At 31.6% G+C, this 21470-nt stretch overlaps 1 protein-coding gene across 1 annotated transcript in view; it reads right to left on the bottom strand.

Annotated features, from left to right (window-relative positions):
- The window catches only part of LOC124366634 (gonadotropin-releasing hormone II receptor), an 83600-nt gene extending 62939 nt beyond the window's left edge, over window positions 1–20661 (bottom strand). The window contains 5 exon segments of the mRNA XM_046823232.1: window positions 16362–16467; window positions 17740–17879; window positions 17881–17962; window positions 19374–19627; window positions 20653–20661. Coding sequence (XP_046679188.1) covers window positions 16362–16467; window positions 17740–17879; window positions 17881–17962; window positions 19374–19627; window positions 20653–20661 — 591 coding nt within the window.
- Between the last annotated feature and the right edge of the window lie 809 nt (window positions 20662–21470).

The following is a 21470-nucleotide window of genomic DNA, read 5'->3' as shown; positions in this document are numbered from 1 at the left end:
ATTAAGGTTGTTCCGTTACAAATTTCTTGAAAAATATGATGCAGAATTAAATATTGATCTACTGTATGTTAAAACAAGAAGACAAATCTCATTTTGTTTTGATAACCGATTTAAGTAGGTTAGTGAGTTCTCAAATAGGTAAGAAAGGAGGGTTACTATACTACTTTTCAACTACTTTAAAAGAAAATCACATTTTTTGCAAAAATTATTGAGAAAACTCTTAAATATAGCACATTTCCCCTGAAAACTTTGTGTTTTTTGTTTAAAATTTTAGGCAAAAGATTTCAACTACTTTTACTTTCTAGACATTTTTAAATAAATTTAGAGCTTTTTAAGTAAATATTTTAGAAAAAACAAAAATCCTAATTAAAAATTTTTGCTATTTAAATGGAAGTTGAAAATAAAATCTGCACTACTGGAAAATATTCTTTAAACAGAACTCTTAGGAAATAAAATAAAACCAACTAACGAACGATTTGGACTATGGCTTTTAAACGAAAATTTACATAACGATAATCTAATTACAAATATTGGAGATATAAACTATACAGAAAGTGGGCAAAGAATGAGCAAATTTAGAAGAATTACAGAACCTTTTTGCGATAATATTATGATTGTTAAAATAACAGATTCTACAGATTTAGAAGGACAATTGTTAAAAAAAACACGCTTGTGGATTATTTAATAGTTACTTAAGAAGCAAATTTTCTAGATTTCCATTAGCAAAACATGGTGTAAAAGCGAAATTGCCACAATTTTTAGATTCTAATACAATAACAATAAAAGGAGTTAAACAAAATTATACATAAAGATTTAAAAACCATAACAAATAAATATAAAAAAACCAGTTGCAATACCTTATAAAATTGAGTTAGCAGATGTAAAATTATTAACACTCTTGGAAGAATTACCAGAAATACTAGAACAATTAGCTATAGAACACTATTATTTGCTAGACTTAGACATAACACAAGATTTTGCTGGTATCTGTAATAAACAAGAAATGACCGATTATTTAATAGAAAACTATAATTTTTGTAAACAAGGAGAAATTAAAAATAACTCTAAAATTATTGTAGATAACGACAAAACTGTTGGAAAAGATTGTTTAACTTGGTTAAGTTCTAATTCTAGGGTAAAAATATATAATAAATTTATCTGCCAAATAACGAGTCCAGGAATTAATAAACAATTAGGTAACCATATAGTAAATTTTGCAAATTGTCCCGACAAAAGATTAAAAGAAACATTCTCTTGTGAGTTAGCAAAAAATAATGGAATTACGAGATTAGAAGCAACTATTTACAATTATGTAAACGAAAATGTCCAAACTGATAAAGAATTTGATCCGCTAGATGATTGTATAAGCTTATTAAAACAAAGTAGAAGATATTTTAAGAATGCTCCATTTTATTCTGTATCTTTATCGAAAATGTGGACAAAATTAACGAAGGCATTAAAAAACAGTTGCTGTATAGTTTTTAACGATATTTTTACAATATGTTTATTGGGGAAATAAAAATACGAAAAAATTAACAGGATTACAGATCAAATTACCAACAGATAAAGAAGAAAGAAGCAAGTTGATTACATACGTAATATCTGCATTTAGCCTTAATCTTTTACCAGTTAACTTAATCTATGTAAAAGAAGACAAAGATGACAAAAATTTGGTAAAGATTAAACATAAATGCTATTTAAAAAGAAGGCAAAACATACTTTTCTAAGTCTAATACATTATTTTCGACGATTCCAAAAGAGATCGATTTAGAAAGAATTAGGACTAATAAACACCAAAAATGTTGTTCCACACATCTGTCGAAAGAGATTTAATATTACAAACAAATTATTTCCAAATACATTTAAGAAAATTGATCCAATAAATTCTATATTTTTAAAAAGTATTAAAAAAAGAGAACAAGAATTGGAGGAAATAAATATGGAAACTAGGAAAAGAAACTATCTAGAAAACTTAAAGGAAGAACAGGAAAAATATAAAGATAGTTTGGAAAAAGATAAACAAATTAGAGAAATCGAAAACGAATTAGTTGATCAATTTTCGAAACAATGGAAGGATTTAAGTACTAAAGGACACTATAAAATCTCTGCATTTGTAGTTAATAGAAAGACTAGATTTAGCTATGTTGGAGTTTTAGCAGAAAAAGACGGTAAAAAAGCTGTATATTTTGTTAAAGGACTTTTTAAAAATAAGTTTATCGAATTGTACAACAACAAGGAAAATTTAAAGGAAGAAGGATTTATTTTAATTCCATACAACGATCTAAATATAATTTACTATCCAATCGATAAACCAATTATGGAAATAAAAGCAGACGGTTTAACTTCTTTTAATGGCAATACTTTTCCTAAAATTATAACACTAAACGCTTTAGATCTTTTTACAAATAAGGAAGATATTATTTACAAAGAAGAAGATAGAAATCAAGTACAAAATCTAAGAATGAATAACATTCTTGGAACCATAAAAGTAAAGGATTGTAAAATATTAGAAGATTTACAAGAAGGATTAGAATTAAAAAATAACTGCTTTATCTACAATAGTTTATAGAAAAACTGAAAGATATATCTTAAAATTCGAAAATGTAGAAGATTGTTATATTTCTAATTATTGGTTAGAAAAAGAAATAAAAGATAGAAAAATTGATCTAAATTACAAGTTAAAAATAAAGTTAGACAAGATCAAAACAACTCCTAATAAAAATAAAGAAAGATTCGTATTTATTGGATAAATGTATTAAAATGTTTAAAAAGAATAGAAAGACATGTTTAGAATTTTAAATGGTGTCTTAATCCACTACCATACTTAGAACTTCTAAATCTGTATTTATAGAGTCTTCCTCCAGAAATATTATGTAAATCGTTAGAATCTACATCAATTGTGCTGTTAACAACTTGTTTAATAATCTCTAATATTTTATCTTCGTCTTCTGTATCTAATGTAAAAGAATCTGATTCTGTATTGTTTAAAATATTTACAGAGCTTTTACTATTTTTAAACTGTATTTCTACGAGTTCTGGCTTATATTTTTCATCTAGAAGATTGTATAAACTTGCTCTTAAATTCTTAAAATCTGTCTCGGCATTTTGTATTAATTCTAAAATTTTATTATTTCTTTCTTCTTCGATTTTATCTTTTTCGCTTTGTAATAATGTTAGTGCTCTATCCATTTATTAAGAAAAAAATTTGGAACGCGGAACGTGAACGTGAACGTGAACGTAGAACGTGAACGTGGAACGTTGAACGTGGAACGTGGAACGTAGAACGTGGAACGTGAACGTGAACGTGGAACGTGAACGTGAACGTGGAACGTAGAACGTGGAACGTGGAAACGTAGAACGTGGAAACGTGGAACGTGGAACGCGGAACGTGGAACGTAGAACGTGGAACGTGAACGTGGAACGCGGAACGTGGAACCTAAACCTTTACATGTAAAATCATTATCGCAAAAAGGTTCTGTAATTCTTCTAAATTTGCTCATTCTTTGCCCACTTTCTGTATAGTTTATATCTCCAATATTTGTAATTAGATTATCGTTATGTAAATTTTCGTTTAAAAGCCATTAGTCCAAATCGTTCGTTAGTTGGTTTTATTTTATTTCCTAAGAGTTCTGTTAAAGAATATTTTTCCAGTAGTGCAGATTTTATTTTCAACTTCCATTTAAATAGCAAAAATTTTTAATTAGGATTTTTGTTTTTTCTAAAATATTTACTTAAAAAGCTCTAAATTTATTTAAAAATGTCTAGAAAGTAAAAGTAGTTGAAATCTTTTGCCTAAAATTTTAAACAAAAAACACAAAAGTTTTCAGGGGAAATGTGCTATATTTAAGAGTTTTCTCAATAATTTTTGCAAAAAATGTGATTTCTTTTAAAGTAGTTGAAAAGTTAGTTATAGTTAACCCTCCTTTCTTACCTATTTGAAATTTTAACTATATAAATGGAGGTGAACGTAAACTTCAGCAAAAATCAGAAAGAAAAAATAAAATCCGCTTTTAAGAAGAAAATTACCCGTTAGTATTCAATTTAAAATAGATCAACTAAAAAATGGCGAAGATAAGATATTTTTAACAAATAGACAATACAATAAACTCGAAAAACATAAGAAAAACAATAAAGGAACCAGAATAGAATTTTCTTATAATCAGTTGAAAGAACTTAAAAAATGGTGGACTTTTGAAAGATTTATTAGATTTTGGAGAAAATATTCCAGTTGTTAAAAATGTTGTTCCTTATGTTCGTAAAGCTGCTCCAATCGTTAAAAAAGATGTGATTCCTATTGTTCGAAACATTTTTAAATTGGTTAGATAAAGAGTTGGAAGATGTTACAGGATCTGGATTAGATGAAAAAACTTTGAATTACGTGAAATCAAACATTGAAAAAAAAATTTAAACCTTTAACATTCGGGGAATTGGAAGAAATCTGCAAAAATATTAAACATTTTAGAGGAATCTTCATGAGACATACATTACCTGAAAAAGTTAAGAAATTTGAATGTGGAATTGTGAATTTAGACTCGATTATGGGAAGTGGAAACGCATTGGATTTGTTATTATAAAAATGATAAGAATGCATGTTATTTTGATTCGTATGGAAGAATTGAGGACAAACCACCTATAGAATTGATTAAATATTTGAAAAAATCAAGCGTCTACTACAATGATTCTCAGATTCAAGACTATAAAGATCCCCCAATTTGTGGTCATTTATGTGTTTTTGTTTTGAATGAACTGAGTAATGGTAAAGATTTTAAAGAAGTTGTTAACAAATTATTGCTTAATAAATATGGATTCACAAAATATTTTTGACGTATTTGGAACACAAATTATTCAAAATGTAGATAATAGTTTGAATTTTGATAGTTTGAGAAATGAGTTTGATAACAAGTTAGAAAATGTATTACAAAACCTTCCAGATTCAGATATGTTTGCTGTCGAGATTGAAGATTTTAAAGCAGAATATGATAACAAACTTGCAAATTTCATGAGTTCAAATGAAGTTGCTGATAAAATAAAAACATTGGAAAAAGAAGTTGATGATGGTGTAAAAAAATTATTTACCAATTTAATGTCTCACATCGAAAAAGCTGATGAAATTACTGAAGCAATCAAAGTTGAAAAGAATTATGTTAGTTTGGCTAATAAGAAAAGAATTGTCGGTGTTTCGACCTGGTATTGACAAACATGATGTTGTTGTTAAAGAACAAATTTTAAAACCTCTAAAATTATCAGAAAACATCGATATTGTTGATTTACATGATCCGAATGTTAAAAATGCCTTAGATTTTAAAGGAAAAAGAATTAGCGGTGTTAGTAAAGGAATTAATCCATTTGATGTTGTTTTAATGATTCAATTAGAAGATCCTATTAAAATGTTTAATGAACTAAAACAAAATTATGAGAATCATAAACAGCATGTTAAAGATTTTACAACAGAAGTCTATGAAAAACTTGAAGCGAGAAGTAAAAGATCTATAGAAAATTGTGATGAAAAATTTACAAATTTTGAGGAAAATTTCAATCTATATAAAGGCGATCTTTATGGAAAAATAACAAACTTTTTGGAACATTTCGCTAAATTTCAAGAGGGTTTTAATGAAACCGATAGAAAAAATGGTGAAGTTTTTAAAAGAGTAGTTACTAATCAATCTTTACTTCATGATAAATTAATTAAACTAGAAGAAAACTTTGGCGAAATTAATGAAAAAGTTATAAAAAATAAGCAGTCTTTTGATAAGTTTAGTTTAGATGCCACAAAAACTTTTGAGAATATTGATCATAAACTCGTTGAATACAACGATTTATATCTCGATAAAGTAAATAAACTAGAAGAAAACTTTAATAAATTTAAAGAAGATGTCGATAAAACTTTTGAAAACATCGACAACAGATTTAATGGAGTAGGTGGTTACGATGACTAATTTTCCTTATATAAATGGCGCTCATATACTGTGTGAGGTGCAAAGAGAAAACTGCCACAAACGATATAAAATACTATGCAAACATTAACGGAGTTAAGAGAATTTCTGGAAAAATGTGCTGAATGTAACTCAAAAAAGAGCCAATTTATAAAAACTTGATTTTGAAATTTTTTCTTAATAAATAGAGATGGCGGGACATTACAGTGCTTTCGATCTTTTTATCATGCAACACGAAAGAGATTTGAAAAAAGAACATTGGGATGACATTTCTCAAAAAATATGAATTATCCGAAGATATGATGAGATTATACGTAAACAAATTGAATTGGTATAACATTGCTAAATATCAAACTTTATCATCAGAGTTCATTCAAGAAAAATATACATTATCAATTAAAAGATCATATGTCTGTTTCTTTGTCTCTATCAACACTTGAGTATAAAGTTTTTGGATGAAAATAAAGATACAGTTGATTGGAATAATATTATAGATAGCGGTTACTATCCTGTGCAGATTTTATTGAAATATGTGACCGAGATCGCAAAATTTAAGGAAGAGAATCCTGAATATGACGAAGTAGATCATTAAAAATGACTCTAATCTTTTTAATTATTTTACTAAAATTTATATCTTTTCTTATAAAAACGTACATTAGATCGATGAAAAAATGATACACGATGTTTAAAATTTCTAAATTTTCTCTTATTAAATGGCGGACTACAGAAAATATGCTAGTGATATTGAAAGGGCGGAGTTTAAAAATTTCTATCCAATTAGTAAACAACATTTGAATGAAACGAATAAAAGAACTGAGTTTAATATTGATTTTGGAGATAACTTTTGCTCGTCTAACTTCCAGTTTTATATTTCTGGAACTTTAACAAAACAAGATGGTCAAGCATATCTTGGAACTGATAATGTTAGATTTAATCGATAATTTTTATACCGTTTTTATTTTCTAAGATTGAAGTAAGAAAACACAATAAATTGATAGAAGAAGTCGAAAACTGTGGCCAATTAAGCACAATTAAAGGAACTATTTCGTATTCAAAAAGTTATGTTATTTCTCAAACTTCTAATGGCTTTGAATCAGATTTTAAAATTTGGTGTTTTTGAAGCAGCTGGAAATTTATCTCATTTTGGATTAGGATTTTTTGAAAATGTTACTATTCCGATCTATAAAGGAGGATTTTATCTAAGTTTTATAAGAGCAGAAGACGATGATGTGATTCTGAAGACTGCAACTGGAAATGTTATGCCTGTTGATGGAAAAATAATACAATTACAGATTTTTTTTTATTAGAGTTCCAATGATTGATTATAAAACCACGAGTAAAATTAGGTTGATTGATGAAGAAATTACAAAAAGTCAAAACATTATGTTTTAATTTTTCTAGATTTGGCAATGTATTGAACAAAAAGGTATTTCCGGAACAACTTATTCGTTCGATATCACAAATTATTTTATAGAAACATCTTTCAATCCCAAGTTCATTATTATAGGTTTTCAAACAGTATAGACAGAATAATCAAGAAAAAAATCCTTCAAAGTTTGATAGTTTGAATGTAAAAAAATATCAGAGTAAAATTGAACGGTTCTTATTATCCAGATGAATTACAAAACTTAAACATTTCAGGAGGTCTTTTCAGAATCATGTATCAGATGTATCAAGATTTTAAGAAAGTTTACTGTAATAATAAGGAAAATGTATTACAATCCTAAAGAATTTTTAGCGAATAGACCTATTTATGTCATTGATACAACAAAGAGTTTGACAAAATATTTCTGGTTCAAAGAACGATATAATTATCAATATGGATTTTCAAAAAGCTGTTACAAACGCGATTTGTTATGTTGTTGTTGTCTCTGAGAAATTTTTAGCCTATGATGTGATTAAGAACGATATTAGAGAAATTTCAGTAGTTAATGATGTTTCATATTATTCTCTTTCATTCCTTCTAATATTTCAAAAATATACTTCTTTCGTTGATGAAAAATCTCGATTTCTTCCGGAATAATCTTTATTAATCGTACACATTAATATCCTAAATAGTTTGTACAATAGAATGAAATTATTTCTATTTATCTCTGTTGTAGAAATGTAAACACCAAACATTTGCGCTGAAAAAATTTAATATCTCGGCAGACTTAGTTCCATAATCTCCATTTATAAAAAAAATCTTTTTGTTTAAATGGAAGAGTATAATGCCAAACTGTTACAAGTGTTATAATAGAGGAGAAATTATTGATAAAAGATTAGTTTGTAGAGATTGTAATTTAATTTTGGTACGAAAGACCTAAACCTAAGAAATTTCGAAATAAACTAGCACAATTTTGAATAATCTGCTTTACAAAATTGCAATATGGAGACAAGAAGCAAACAAAATTTGTTACAGAATTTAGAAAAACAGAATAAAAATTTTTACTTATCTCTTGGAACCATTGACAAAATTATTTTCCTTTTCAAAGAATACATTAGGTTTGTTGGTTTAAATACACACGTTTATTATGAAAAGATATTACCTGTATTTTTTTATTATCTAGATGTAGAATTTGTTTATGATTTTGAACCAGAAATCCTCGATGATTTTATAGTACATTTGGAGAAAATTAAACGAGGAAACCTCTTGAAAAGAATGCGGTTTTACTCACATTCTCCCCGACTTCTCGAGTGATTGTTAGCAAAATTTCATTTTTTCCGTCTTTAAATTTTTTATTAAGATTTCTGGATTTTTTCATTTAAAAACAGCTTATAAATGTAGAAGCAAACATTGAACAGTAAAAACAGCTATAGATTCGGTTATTTTCCATTCGTGGTTTCCTGTTAGATTTCTTAGATTTGTTTATTGTTCAATGGACAGTATTTTTACATTGATTTTCTGGACTGTCCCAAAAGTGCGCCAGAATCGGCATATTCATATCTACTTATATATATATATATATATATATATATATATATATATATATATATATATATATATATATATATATGTTGAATGATCATTTTAGTTTTCCAATTTCAAAGGTAATATTACCTGACAAGCACCAAGGGAACTAAAAAGTGTAATGACTGGTTTAAAAGGGGGATTTTTAAATTCGTTATTACATAAAGGCATAATTTAAATTACATAGGTCAAAGTAATTCATCATAAATATAAACATTTACGAATATAATTTATGAGGATTAGATTGTTTGAAAAATGTAAAAACATATTCCACGCATTATGTTGTATTCCCAAATATCAATAATGCAATATAGATAGTACTGTACTTGAAATTGAATGCAAGAGAGCTGGGGGGGGGGTGGGGGGGGGGGGGGGTGGGGGGGGGGGGGGGTGGGGGGGGGGGGGGGTGGGGGGGGGGGGGGGTGGGGGGGGGGGGGGGTGGGGGGGGATTGCTCAACACATTTTTTATATATATATAAATTTATGTTTTATAAAAGTCTGAAAGTGTTAAAGCTATCTAAACGTTTTCAAAACGATTTACGTAAATCAAAAGCAACCTATTCTACAAATTTGAAATCATTGCTTATATGACAGAAAACGCGATACTTTATGTTTTATTGAGGTTTTTTTTCCTTCAGACGTCAAAAAGTGTTGAATTACTCTGACGATCTTGTGCGTTTTGGTTCTCTAGACGAAATGTATTTCGGTATTCCATTGTTCAACACATTTTAAACTATTCCCTAATTTAATTTTCCTGAACCAAACGATAAAATGATACGCCTTGTTATGGCGATAGAAATAAGTAAAATTGCTAAGAGAGTTAAAAATTTTAATGGCTCGTGGTTCCGCGTTCTAAAGCAATAATTACTGCGATACAGATGAGCTGCCTAACGTCTCAAAAACCGCGACCTTGGCAAATATATAATTAGTTTTTCGAATTTAAAACAGGTCCAATGATAATGGGGACGGTGGTTATGTTTTATATAACAATCAATTAGACGACCATTAATGTTATCACCATTCAAGACCAAGCAGTGCACTGCTATTTTCGGACATATCAGTGATATATTGCTAACTTATTCATTCATTGTGTGAGTCGGAGCGAAACTCGCGTTGTTCCACCTAGTGACCCGATGTTTTGATTTCATTAGAGCTGCTATCAACTAGTTTTACTAACCACAATGTCCCACAAAATGGTTTATAATTTTCACTTGATCAACAGTATATTTTTAACATATTAGTTTATTCTGTAAAAGTGAATAAATATCACACTATTTGTCCAGGAAGTAATTTATGTTTCTTATTTTATTTTAAAACTTATTCCTTTAAAGTTCTGAAATCCATTTAATGTTTACAGTTTTGATATTAAAACTTCTTCTTAATTGTCACCCCTTGGAACATAATTTATAGTTTACAGAAAATTTTATAGTACAAATTAAAAAATTAAAATAAAATAGTGAAATACTGGTCATGAGTATATGTTATTAATAGTCTGCTAGGCCAATACCTCATTACTGGAGACATGCTTGAGCAAATTCAAAAAGGCATTGAATTAGAAATCTCTCTAATTTCAATAAAACACGATATGACGTTATATGTTGAACGAATGTACTGACAAATAAATAATCAGATATAATTTAGTCCAATTACAATTTTTAAAATCAATTTAAAATGCGATTTTCTCCCAAAATGCAATTACATGAAACATTTTTAATAACAATAAGCGTATCATAATTACAATACTTAAAAGAGAGTAATTGTTTTTTTGATGATTTGATGTTTTTTAATACTTAAGAAAAGGCTGACGACTTAAAAATATAAAACAGATTGTATTATCACTTTATGCAAGCTTTATTCAAAATAGGGCTTTTGGGCAGTTTTATAACTAGGCACAAAGTAAAATAAAGTAAATATGTTTGATTTTGCCAGGCGAAGTTACGAAGCCCAAAACTGGGGCATAACCTGGGGATCAACGGCTTAAAGGTGACTTCCGAACCATCGCCAATGTCCGGGAACGCGGGCGCTTGTAAAGGAAGGATTTCTCAGCGGTCACCCATCCAAGCAGCAGCCACGCATGCAGCTGAAGATATGTATTTTCTACAGTCTGTGTATTAATTGAGACCAGTCAATTACATATATTAATAAAATGTAATATTAGATAATAACATGCTTTAAAATAAAATATACTTACGAAATTTAATTATGTTATCTCTAATATACATTATTATAATCTTTCATATCCTTATCTGTTGCCGTGTTTTTTAAATGAAAACTAAAGTATAGCCCTATGTACCGCAATAAATGCCCTATACAGTCGCACGCGGAGTTACCAAAGTACTGTTAATTTGTCTTGTGTCTAGGAAAGACAATCTCAAAGAGCTGTGTCTAAAATGTTTTAAAAGTAATAATAAAATTAACTGTAACCAAATCGAACACCAATTGCCATCTTACACGCATAAAATGTCACGATAAATTCGGTAAAATACTAATGAATTTTGACTATCAAAACAAATGGTCAGTGCCGGCCAAGTTTTAAAATTAACGAAAAATATAAAATTTGAAGATTCCAGATGTTTTCCCGAAAGTAGCATGGTTATAATAAATAAAATCTGGATTCTCTTCTCTATAGAGCAACAATGACTTGCATTCGCGGACAGGGAAAACAAATTACTTTCAAAAGACAAATGGTTTCTGGCAAGAGATCATATCTGAACAAAAGATTGCTTGTAAACAACGTTCTTCCAACTTCTATTGATTTGACTCCTAACCTTTCCAAATAAAAGGGTTGTATTTTTATAGTAGAATTCTTTATACATTTGGAAAAGACTGTCAGCTGATTCTTTTTCCAATACGACCTTGACCCGAGTATACGACAGATAACATTGTAGTTCAGTGGATATTTGGTACGATGAGATTTTACTTTGGTATTGAAGCGAGCTAAAAGTCCTAATAAACACGACAATACAGGAGATGTCTTTAAAATACCTAAAAGAAAGTAGAAAGAAGATCGCTCGTACTAATACCTAGACGTACTGCTTACGTCATAAAATTATTCACGATATCCGGTTTTGCGCGTGTAGGACACTTGAATATCTCGTAAATATACAGAGTGTCCCACGAAGAGGTTTATACGTTTCATTTTATATTACTTGCCCATTTATTCACCGAACATGGTCAAACTATAAACAATTCATTAAATAAGTTAAAAAAGTATTCTGTAAAAATTTCAGCTCTCTATAAATTGTTGAAACAAAATGGTGGCATTTTGAAAAAATATACTTAAAAAACAGTAAAAAAGTATTTTTTTTTTTTTTTTGTAAAATTATTTATTGTCGTATTCTAGAGAAACAAATCATTTAAATCAGAAGAATAGAACATAAAGTATTGAAAAAAAACTAACAATAACAGTCCACAAGTATTCGAACTGTAGATCCAGCAATAGCGACAAACTGATAACAGCGCTTAACAAATGAATCGTAAGATCTTACAAAGAAATTTTGCGGTATCCGGAGAAGTTCCTCTTCAATTTATTGTTTTAATTCCTCATCATTATTAAAGTCACAAGTATAAAATTGTTCCAAGTAACCCCATAGAAATAAATCATACACAGGTAGATCTGGAGATCGGGATGGCTAATTGAAAAACTCACTTCGACGACCAATCCAACGGCCATCAAGGTTGTCTTTTAGTAATCGCTTGACAGTATTTGCGAAATGACGAGAAACACCATCTTTTTGGGAGATTGCTAGATTCATTCTGGAACCTTAAAATGAGACAAGACTTGTTCATTCAAAACCTGTTTATACCATTCCCAGTCATTGTACTGTCTGAAATGCCGTAAGATAGCACCCCATTACAACTGACAGCTGCCCAAACAGTAAGTCCTTTTGATTTGAGTAGAGTCTGTTCAAGAATGTATGGATTACCGGTGATTTAATAATTACAATCATGCCTATTTGGAGCATCGTTACGGTAGAAAGTGGACTCGTCTGAGAAAACATGTTAAGAATGCCAATTAGGATCTAGCTAATGAAACTCGGATACGAGAACAAAATTTCACTCTCCTGTCCGGATTATCTTCCAGAACATTTTGGACTAGAAGACTTTTGTAAAATTTAATTTTGTTTTTCTTAATTATTCTCTGTACTGAAGACTTTGGAACACCAGATTCAAGTTCAAACTTCCCTAGTGATTTAGGTTTACCTGGAGAGCGGAGCATTGATGTGCATACTAGTACTTCTCACAACTACTACTAAATAAGAGTACTAGTTCTCTTTCCTCATTTGATCCTCTAGAGTACTTTTTACGACACTTCCAGTTTCTAACAAAAGAATTTTCAACTTAGTTGGATTGCTAGGTCGTTCAACTCCTGGGAAGGCAACCTGGAATTGACTAATTGCTTCCGTAATGTTACCAAAAGCAATAGTTTACGCACAAAATTTCACTTTTTGTTCAACATTAAATGCCAGTTTTCACTAAAACTGTAATGGAGGAGGTTAGGTTGTATGTTTATAGCACAAGCAATATTATTCAATCAAATAGCTGTTTTCAACAATAAGCGTTATTAAACACCTATTGTTTAAAACTGCAATGCAGTAATCAATTCAGGTAATTCAACAAATGAATTTTTATAGGAAAGAAAATGACAACTTTTTAATATGTCACCATTTTGTTTCTAAAATTTTTAGGGATATTTAGTTTTCACATAATATTAATTAAAAACTACTTTATTAATTGTGCAGGGGAATATGTTTGGTGCATAAATGGGCAAGTAATACAAAATCAAACGTTTAAACCTCTTCGTGTGATACTCTGAATACGTTGGTATAAGAAAATTGTTTTAGTACAAAGGCGTTTAACCGTGACCTTACAATCTAATAGTTTTCGACACGATATCCGTTTTTGCAGGCTTAACGTTATGTTATAGTATTTACCACCTGCAGAAGAGAGCAGATCCCAGACCTCGAAACGTCGCGTTGTGTCTTGTTTTGTGTACGTGTTTTTTTGTTATTCACAACTATTTCCTTATCCAAAATCATCAATAGTCTATAATGGAAATTAACTTTAATCACTGTAGAAGTATTTTACGAGAAACTATAATTAAATCTGAACACATTCAGTGCTATTCAAAAGCACACGAGTGAAATGAACTTAAGATATGTGAATTTTACGCTTAGAGCTGTTTGCCACTTTATTGTAGCGTGAAATTCAGCGAACGTCGTAACACCAGAAAGCTTTCCGACAACGTGATGTACAAGTACCTTAAGTCTCAAGCTTGTCTTTCCTCTGTGTATGTATCCGTAAGCGGAACAAATATATGTACCTGTTTACTTAGTTACAAAATATAGTGTTTTGAAAACTTGCCAATTACTATATCTCTGCATTAGACGAAAATGTCTTAGTTTCAACATTTGCTTTCAGAGATGGGACTTTGGGAATTTAGTGGTGGGGGAAGGGTGGTAGAAGATATCATAGAAAATTACTGCTTCTGTAACAAAAGAAACTGATTTGTTTTTAATTTCTGCAATTTTTCTTAAAGACATTAATTATTTTATATTTTATAAAAATAAAAACATACCATTAATTTTTATGATATAACATACTATGTATGTACGTTTATTGCATGCTTCTGGATTTTAAACATGACTTCTAACTCCTAATGAGATCAAAGATAATAAGATTTATATTTTAGAGATTTTTATGATTACTTTGCTACCAAAGAATAATGCCATTAGTCAAAATCCAATAATCGTAAAAGTTAAAATTAGAGTTATTTAAAGCACAGGATGACTTACAGTAATTCCTGTTTCGCTGCAATTAAGTAGTATGGAGTAGCATATGATAAAATCAATATATATATATATATATATATATATATATATATATATATAGATTAATTAGAATTCACTTTGGTGTGATGAACATCTTCAGGGCTATCTTTAGTTGGAAAAATGCTGTGCAACTTGTACCTTGCGTTGATTCTCAATCAACGAAAAGTTAAATCTATATTTTTATCATTATCTAGAGAGTTGTGTTGATACTTATTTTGTACACGAGGTTTCGCGTAACAGGATTCGATGTATTAAAGCTATAGGAGTTGTGTCAAAAACATCCTGATGATTTACGATGAATCCTAATGTCTAAAAGGCTGCCTGACCTAACTGTCACCAAATCACTGCTGTCTCTCCGGATATGGACCATCCCACATTGATTTATCGCGATTGGTGTAATTGCAGTCAAATCCAGAAATAAAGTTGTATGGGTTCTGGATAAAAGTTCAATAAATCCGTTCTCGATTTATCCTCCTTAATGAAAGGTACGCTCAGCCGATTCTCATAGACGGGTATGGCTTGTAACTTAACTCGGTCTTTGCTATTTAGAAACAAAGTTTAATTTAAATCTCAAGACAATAGCTCAATTTGATCTCGAAAATTCTCAAGAAAAGACATAGGGACATCGTGTTGTCTAAATGAAATGAAGCTTCAATGAAGAATATTGTCTTTAATAAATGAGGGTTTATGTAAAAATCCATATCTATAGCTCAACTCGTTCTCGAGGTATCATGCATGAGTGATTCGCTAATGAATAGCCAAAAGCTATGAGCGGATATGGACTATATTAAAACTCTATCTTGACTATGTACAAATGAAAGCTGTAACAAAGCTATAAGCTTAATATTATGCAAAATTTGCTTAATGTGCACATTTCTTTCTTAAGATATACTGCAAAAGACAGATAAACTGAAGAAGAAAATTATTATCGGCCGATTTAATGGTTACAAAAGCTTCAAAATTCTAATTTTGCTACTCAATTTTTTAATGTATCCTGCGGAAAGTTAAGACTTTGTTAACGCTCAGCCAAATCCCATTGAGGGATAAGCAGCAATTTTGATGTTGTCTGTACAGACACGCTTCACGCAAAACTTGAAGCATAATAGTTCGAGATATAATGCGGACTTTAGTAACATTGGGGCCAACAATATCAACACTACAGTCCAGTAAATTACAAAGATTTCGTTTTAAACATATGTTGCAGGCTATTTATACTTCTGAACCATATATAGTGACTTGTTATAAGATCACACGGTGCAGATCCAGTAACAACATGTGTAAAGGTTTGTATCCGAATTAAAATAGTTGGCTCAGCATTGACATTTCCATTTTTTGAAAAATCTTTCTCGCATTTGGAAGTTGGTGAGCCCAAAATCAAACATGTATCTGTACTGTCCACACTTACTATGGGGTGGTTAATGGTGCTCCAGAGTAATGTTCTACTTGATACACTTATGGCAGAGGGAATGTTAAAATGTTACAACACAATACTAATGTAACTACTTTCAGTACATTCAGTTCAGTTTTTTACTGTGACACATGTGGTTGTATTCAATGTTCAATAAATTTAAGCTCAGGTCTTGTGAATATGTACCAGATATAGACTGAAAATGCTAGAATGCCCACAGTGAGAATTCGATCACAGACCTGAGGTACGCTGAGCAGAGCGCTGAGGCCCCAGGCGCAGCCCACCAGCCGGTTACAGCGCTTCGCCGTGCTCAGGGACTTGATGGGGTATCGTACTGCGAGGAACCTGCAATAATACATTATATATACACACACACACATATCATTCTTATATATTTAAATATTATATACTGTTTCTGAACATGAAACTTAAACAATAGTTAAATGTTACTGTAGCCAACAGAAAATTACCACAGAGAAATAAATTCTACTATTTCAAGACCAAATTGCAATAAAAATATGTTTATACGAGTACGCACACGTAAACACACACGCAAGCACGCGCGTGTGTATTACAAATTAATTAACCTTGAATTTGTTTCTTAAATTAATAATTCATTGCAGTATTTAAGACCGCGTACAGATTATTTGTAATTAACTCTTCTAACTTATTCTGAATCAATGCTTTGAACTTTATCTTTTTTGTGTAGTCCTAATTCGATTACAGTTTATTTAAAACTGAGCGCTGAGAATCGGTGCTGAGTAACTAAGTGCTGAGCAACTAAGTGCTGAGAAACCAAGCGCTTCCTGTATAAGACATCCACCACGAAGACAAATCTCCTGGGATTTCGGCTAAGCTTTTAAACCCACAGACTTTCATCAGAATCAGAATTGAATCGTGTAATCCTAACAGTTTTTCCTGACGTAGTATTGGGTTTTGCCTTTACAATCGTCATGAAGTACAGTAATTTCCCAATAGTAATATACACTTTGAGTACACTTTTAAGTAGCTATCTTGAAATTCTTTATTGGAGTATTAATTATTCAGTTTAGAATACTCAACAAATGGGTGCTTTATACTTCCGCCTGATTGAAATATCCACGGTTAAAGGATCGATAGGTGGTTAAATTGAGAAATAATTCAATTTTAAGCCGATTTCGTCTGAAAGGTAAAGTGATGATGCGTTTGTTAGAAGTGTATGGTGAAATCAACATCAATACTGTGTGGGGTAAATGTAAGAGCAGATTTATCCGAAGAAGCAATGAAGTAAAATTCATCATATCGAGTGAGAAGATCAATAAATCTTTGATTGTTTTACATTTTACATTCATTTCAAATACTAAACAGAGTTGCAAATGGGATATGTAACGGTTACGGCGGTTATCGGAAGATAACCGAGTCAAGCAACGTCGAGCGTGGCTGCTGCTTGGATGGTGACCACTGAGTGATCCTGCCCTTGCAAGCAGCCCCTTCCCCTGCAATTGGTGGTGGTTCCGAAGTCACCTTTAAGCCGTTGGTCTCAGGTTAAGTGTTAAAAAGGGCTTCTTAGCCATGATTTCGCTTGGTGAAATAAGACATGCAGTATATAACTTCTATGAAAGTTAATGATTGCCTTACCTGTCGACACCTATCAAGACCAAGACGAAGGTGCTGAGGTAGAGGCTGAACATCTCGAGGAACTTGAAGAGTTTACAGGCGAGGTTGCCCGCGAGCCACGCGACTGTGTAACTCCACACCGCCTCCCCTCCCAGGCAGAAACACGGTCACCAGGAGGTCTGCCACAGACAGGTGCAGGATCAGTGAGTACATGGCGCTCTGGTGCCGCTGTCGTCGGGAATGTCTGCAAAAGGCGAAAGTCATGCAAAATGCCACATGTTTATTTAAAAAAAAAACTATATGTTTAACTTTTTTGAGTAAAACTACACAAAGGAAATAGGCTACTTTAACTATCTTTATTACTAATGACTGATTAAATACAAAATTCAAGATTCAATGTAGTAAACGGAAAGAAAATTAAACTCATCAAAATCGGAGGCTCCTGGTTTGGAATAGGTTTTTCCGTAAATAACTATTATGCACTAAATGGTAAAAATATAACTCCATTGCTACATGTGCAAAATTAAAAAAAAATAGTCTCCAAACAAATATTTGGTCTTTGTAACAACCACAATATGATAAAAGTTTTCCTACAAACATCTTCGTTCTTACATAGTGTAACTTTCATAGTGTACATGGATGGTTAATATATCGAAAACACAAACCGTTACCTCCCCGTGCATGCGTAAAGCCAGGTTATGATTCACATATCCAAATTTTGAATAATGGTCTTCAAAAGTCCTCTGTTGTTAACTTTATTGGTCTTCATATTCAAAGTAATCTCAAATAGTATTTTAATATAGATAGTCTATGCAAAATGATAAGTTCTGCAATTTATGCAGTGAGCTGTCTAACTTATATTAGTTCCAGAGAAGCTATCAAGCTTGCGTATTTTGTAATTTTTTCAGTACTTGATGACGTATGGGATTATTTTTGGGGTTCCACCACCCACTCAAATGTGGCGAGAATTTTTGTAGAGAGAATTTTCAGTAGGGACGAGGGCGAGGGCGAGAGAATTTTTGTAGAGACAATTTTCAGTAGAGGACTCTTATCTTTGTTTGGGGACTGGGACCTAAAGATAGTTATGTAGGGTGTACTTTAGAACACACGAAGTCTTGAAATTCCCATCTTTAATAATTTATAACACATTAAATTTCATCTTTTAAAATTTAAAAATATTTAATGTTCTTAATCGCCATTATTCAACCAGAAATAAATATCTTATAATTACTGAAATGTTTACTATGCTGCTTCTAGAAAATCAATTTATTATCATGGTCCTATTTTATTTAACCATTTACCACCCAATATTAAAAGTTTCCAAAGTGATTTTCAAGAGGAGGTTAGACTCTGTCTCTTTGAGAGGGCCTTCTACAGCCTTGATGAAGCGCTGTGATTTCAAGTTTTCTTTCTGCTAATCAACAAAATATATATTAAATTTGTCACTTAAATTATAATATTATTCTTGGTATTTATGACTTGCACCCAAAAAATGTAAATTTTCAATGGTGTCAATAAATCCGATTTTATTTGAAACACTGCACCGCTTACATCGCGGCCACTATAGCTCTGCAGTGGCCGAGGCCTCGCAGTATCATCCCTATCACTCAGCTGCGCTCGCTACTGCCAATCTACGGTATCCTGTAACCACCGACCTGGAAGTGTGGATGCTGTAGATGGTGAGGAGGTTGCCGACCAGCGACAGGACGGCCATGCCGCCCAGCACGAGAGCCCGGGTGTAGGCCCCATCAGTCAGCGTGGGCGCGTGCTCCAGACAGTGCACCGTACGGTTCTGGTACTCCAGAACCCAGTCGGAGTGGTTCGTCTGGTTCCTGGATCCACATAGTTCCAGAGGCAGCAGGATACTCTCCTCCTCCCAGTCCAGCAAACTCGTCCATGGCAGCCGCGACTACCTGTGGTCCAGCAGTGGTCTGGTCATGGTCCTGCAACAGTCGAGTCTCTAGATAGTACTTCTGCTGTCATGTTTATCAGACAGATGCATGTGAACTGAAAAGAGTAGAGCAGGGAGACCAAACACTCAAGTCTAACGCTTCTAAGGATATATAACACTATTCTTTTAATACATAAAAAACTAGATTAATTATTAATGTTTAGTGATTCCAACTTTTAAAGACAAGCTAACACGAATTAGGAATTAAAATATGACAAAGCACCAGTGCATTAGGCGCGGTGCGGAGATCTCAGCCTCCACAAAGTTTATTATATGTATTAAACGTAAGCAATATGAACTATAAAGTAGATGAAGATCTCTGTGTTATTTTGATCCATTTCCGTGGCAAACATACAGTATACAGTTTTTTTGTGGTTTGTTGTTGAACATATTTGAAAGTTTACACGGTGTTAATTGTGGGAAATATTAATTCATGTCTTCTATTCATTACTGTTCATGTCTTCTATTCATTACTGTTTATATTATTTATTAATTAATAAACTAAGTATTGTTATTTATACTAATGATAAAAAATAAATAAAACATCTCACAACACTCGTGGTAGTCACTGACCCCTGAAAATTACGGAGAGTTTTCTATAACATTCTCTATGTATTCCCAGAATAGCATGGAGTTGACAAAGCAGGTGCTTACTACCTCCATAAGGTTAGTCTACGTCCATATAAGGTAGACTATAAGGTCAGTCTACCTTATATTAGTTTTTAGGTTATGTTTACATACATTCATACAGTGCTTGTGGCGCTAGGTCAAATGCCATCCGTACTGAGAAGTGTTTAGTGAACATATGAAGGGGTGAGTGTATGAAGGAGGTAAGTGACATTTTTTAAGAAAATGAATTATCAACATGCATGAAGGGGGTAAGTGCTACATTATATTTTCCATTTACTCCCAGCATTCTGTGAGTAAAAACAGCTGAGATAGCTAGTGTATGAAGGAGGTAAGTTACTATGTATAGTACTTACCTCCTTCATTCACAACACAGAGAACAAATATTGTACCATACCTCCTTCATGCAATTGTCAGCTGCTAAACGTCAGATGAGACGAAGACAACAAAGGTTGTTAAGCCGTGTACAACTGTTGTGTTATTAGTTTATGTAATACCGAAATAAGTAATAAATTTTAATACAATGACTTCTAGAGGGAGGCTTTTAGCAGATTTGGGTTTAAAAGTCAATAGTGATCGTGAAAGTATTGAAAGAACAGCAACTGAACCAGAAGAAGTAGGTGATAATGACACTAACCTAAAAAGTGAAGTTGAGAATGATGAAACGATCATCAATGAGGAAATAAATGAAGAAACCAAGTTAAAAGGTAAATATTATAATATATAAATATATAAAAAGGTATATTATACCAATAAAATGTGACTAGTAGTGGTAGAGAAACAATCGTATGCAAACGAGCTTTCATTTCGTTGTTTGGAATAAGTACGAAAAAGGTGGACCTGATCCAAAAATCAGGGAAAAGTGCTAGTGAACCTGACAGCGGTCAGACCCAACAAGACACCCGCTGAAGTTGTTGGCTTCGTCATCAACCATATTTCCAGTTTCCCAGCTGAAGAATCACACTACTCTAGGCATTGCAATACACATAAAAAATATCTTTCACCTCTACTTTCGATCCCCAGAATGCATAAACTTTACCTGGATAAATGCTGAAATGACGGAAAATATTAACTATTCCTAATCAAAGAGGTAACTTACAGATTCATTTTCAATAATGAATTCAATCTCACTTTTGGTTATCCCAAAAGTGATACATGTAGTTCTTGTGATTCA

Source organism: Homalodisca vitripennis, chromosome 7 (genome assembly GCF_021130785.1).
Source record: "Homalodisca vitripennis isolate AUS2020 chromosome 7, UT_GWSS_2.1, whole genome shotgun sequence".
NCBI classification, from domain to species: domain Eukaryota; kingdom Metazoa; phylum Arthropoda; class Insecta; order Hemiptera; family Cicadellidae; genus Homalodisca; species Homalodisca vitripennis.
The sequence above is the reverse complement of the archived record's forward strand: the minus strand, read 5'-3'. Positions and strand labels throughout refer to the sequence as shown.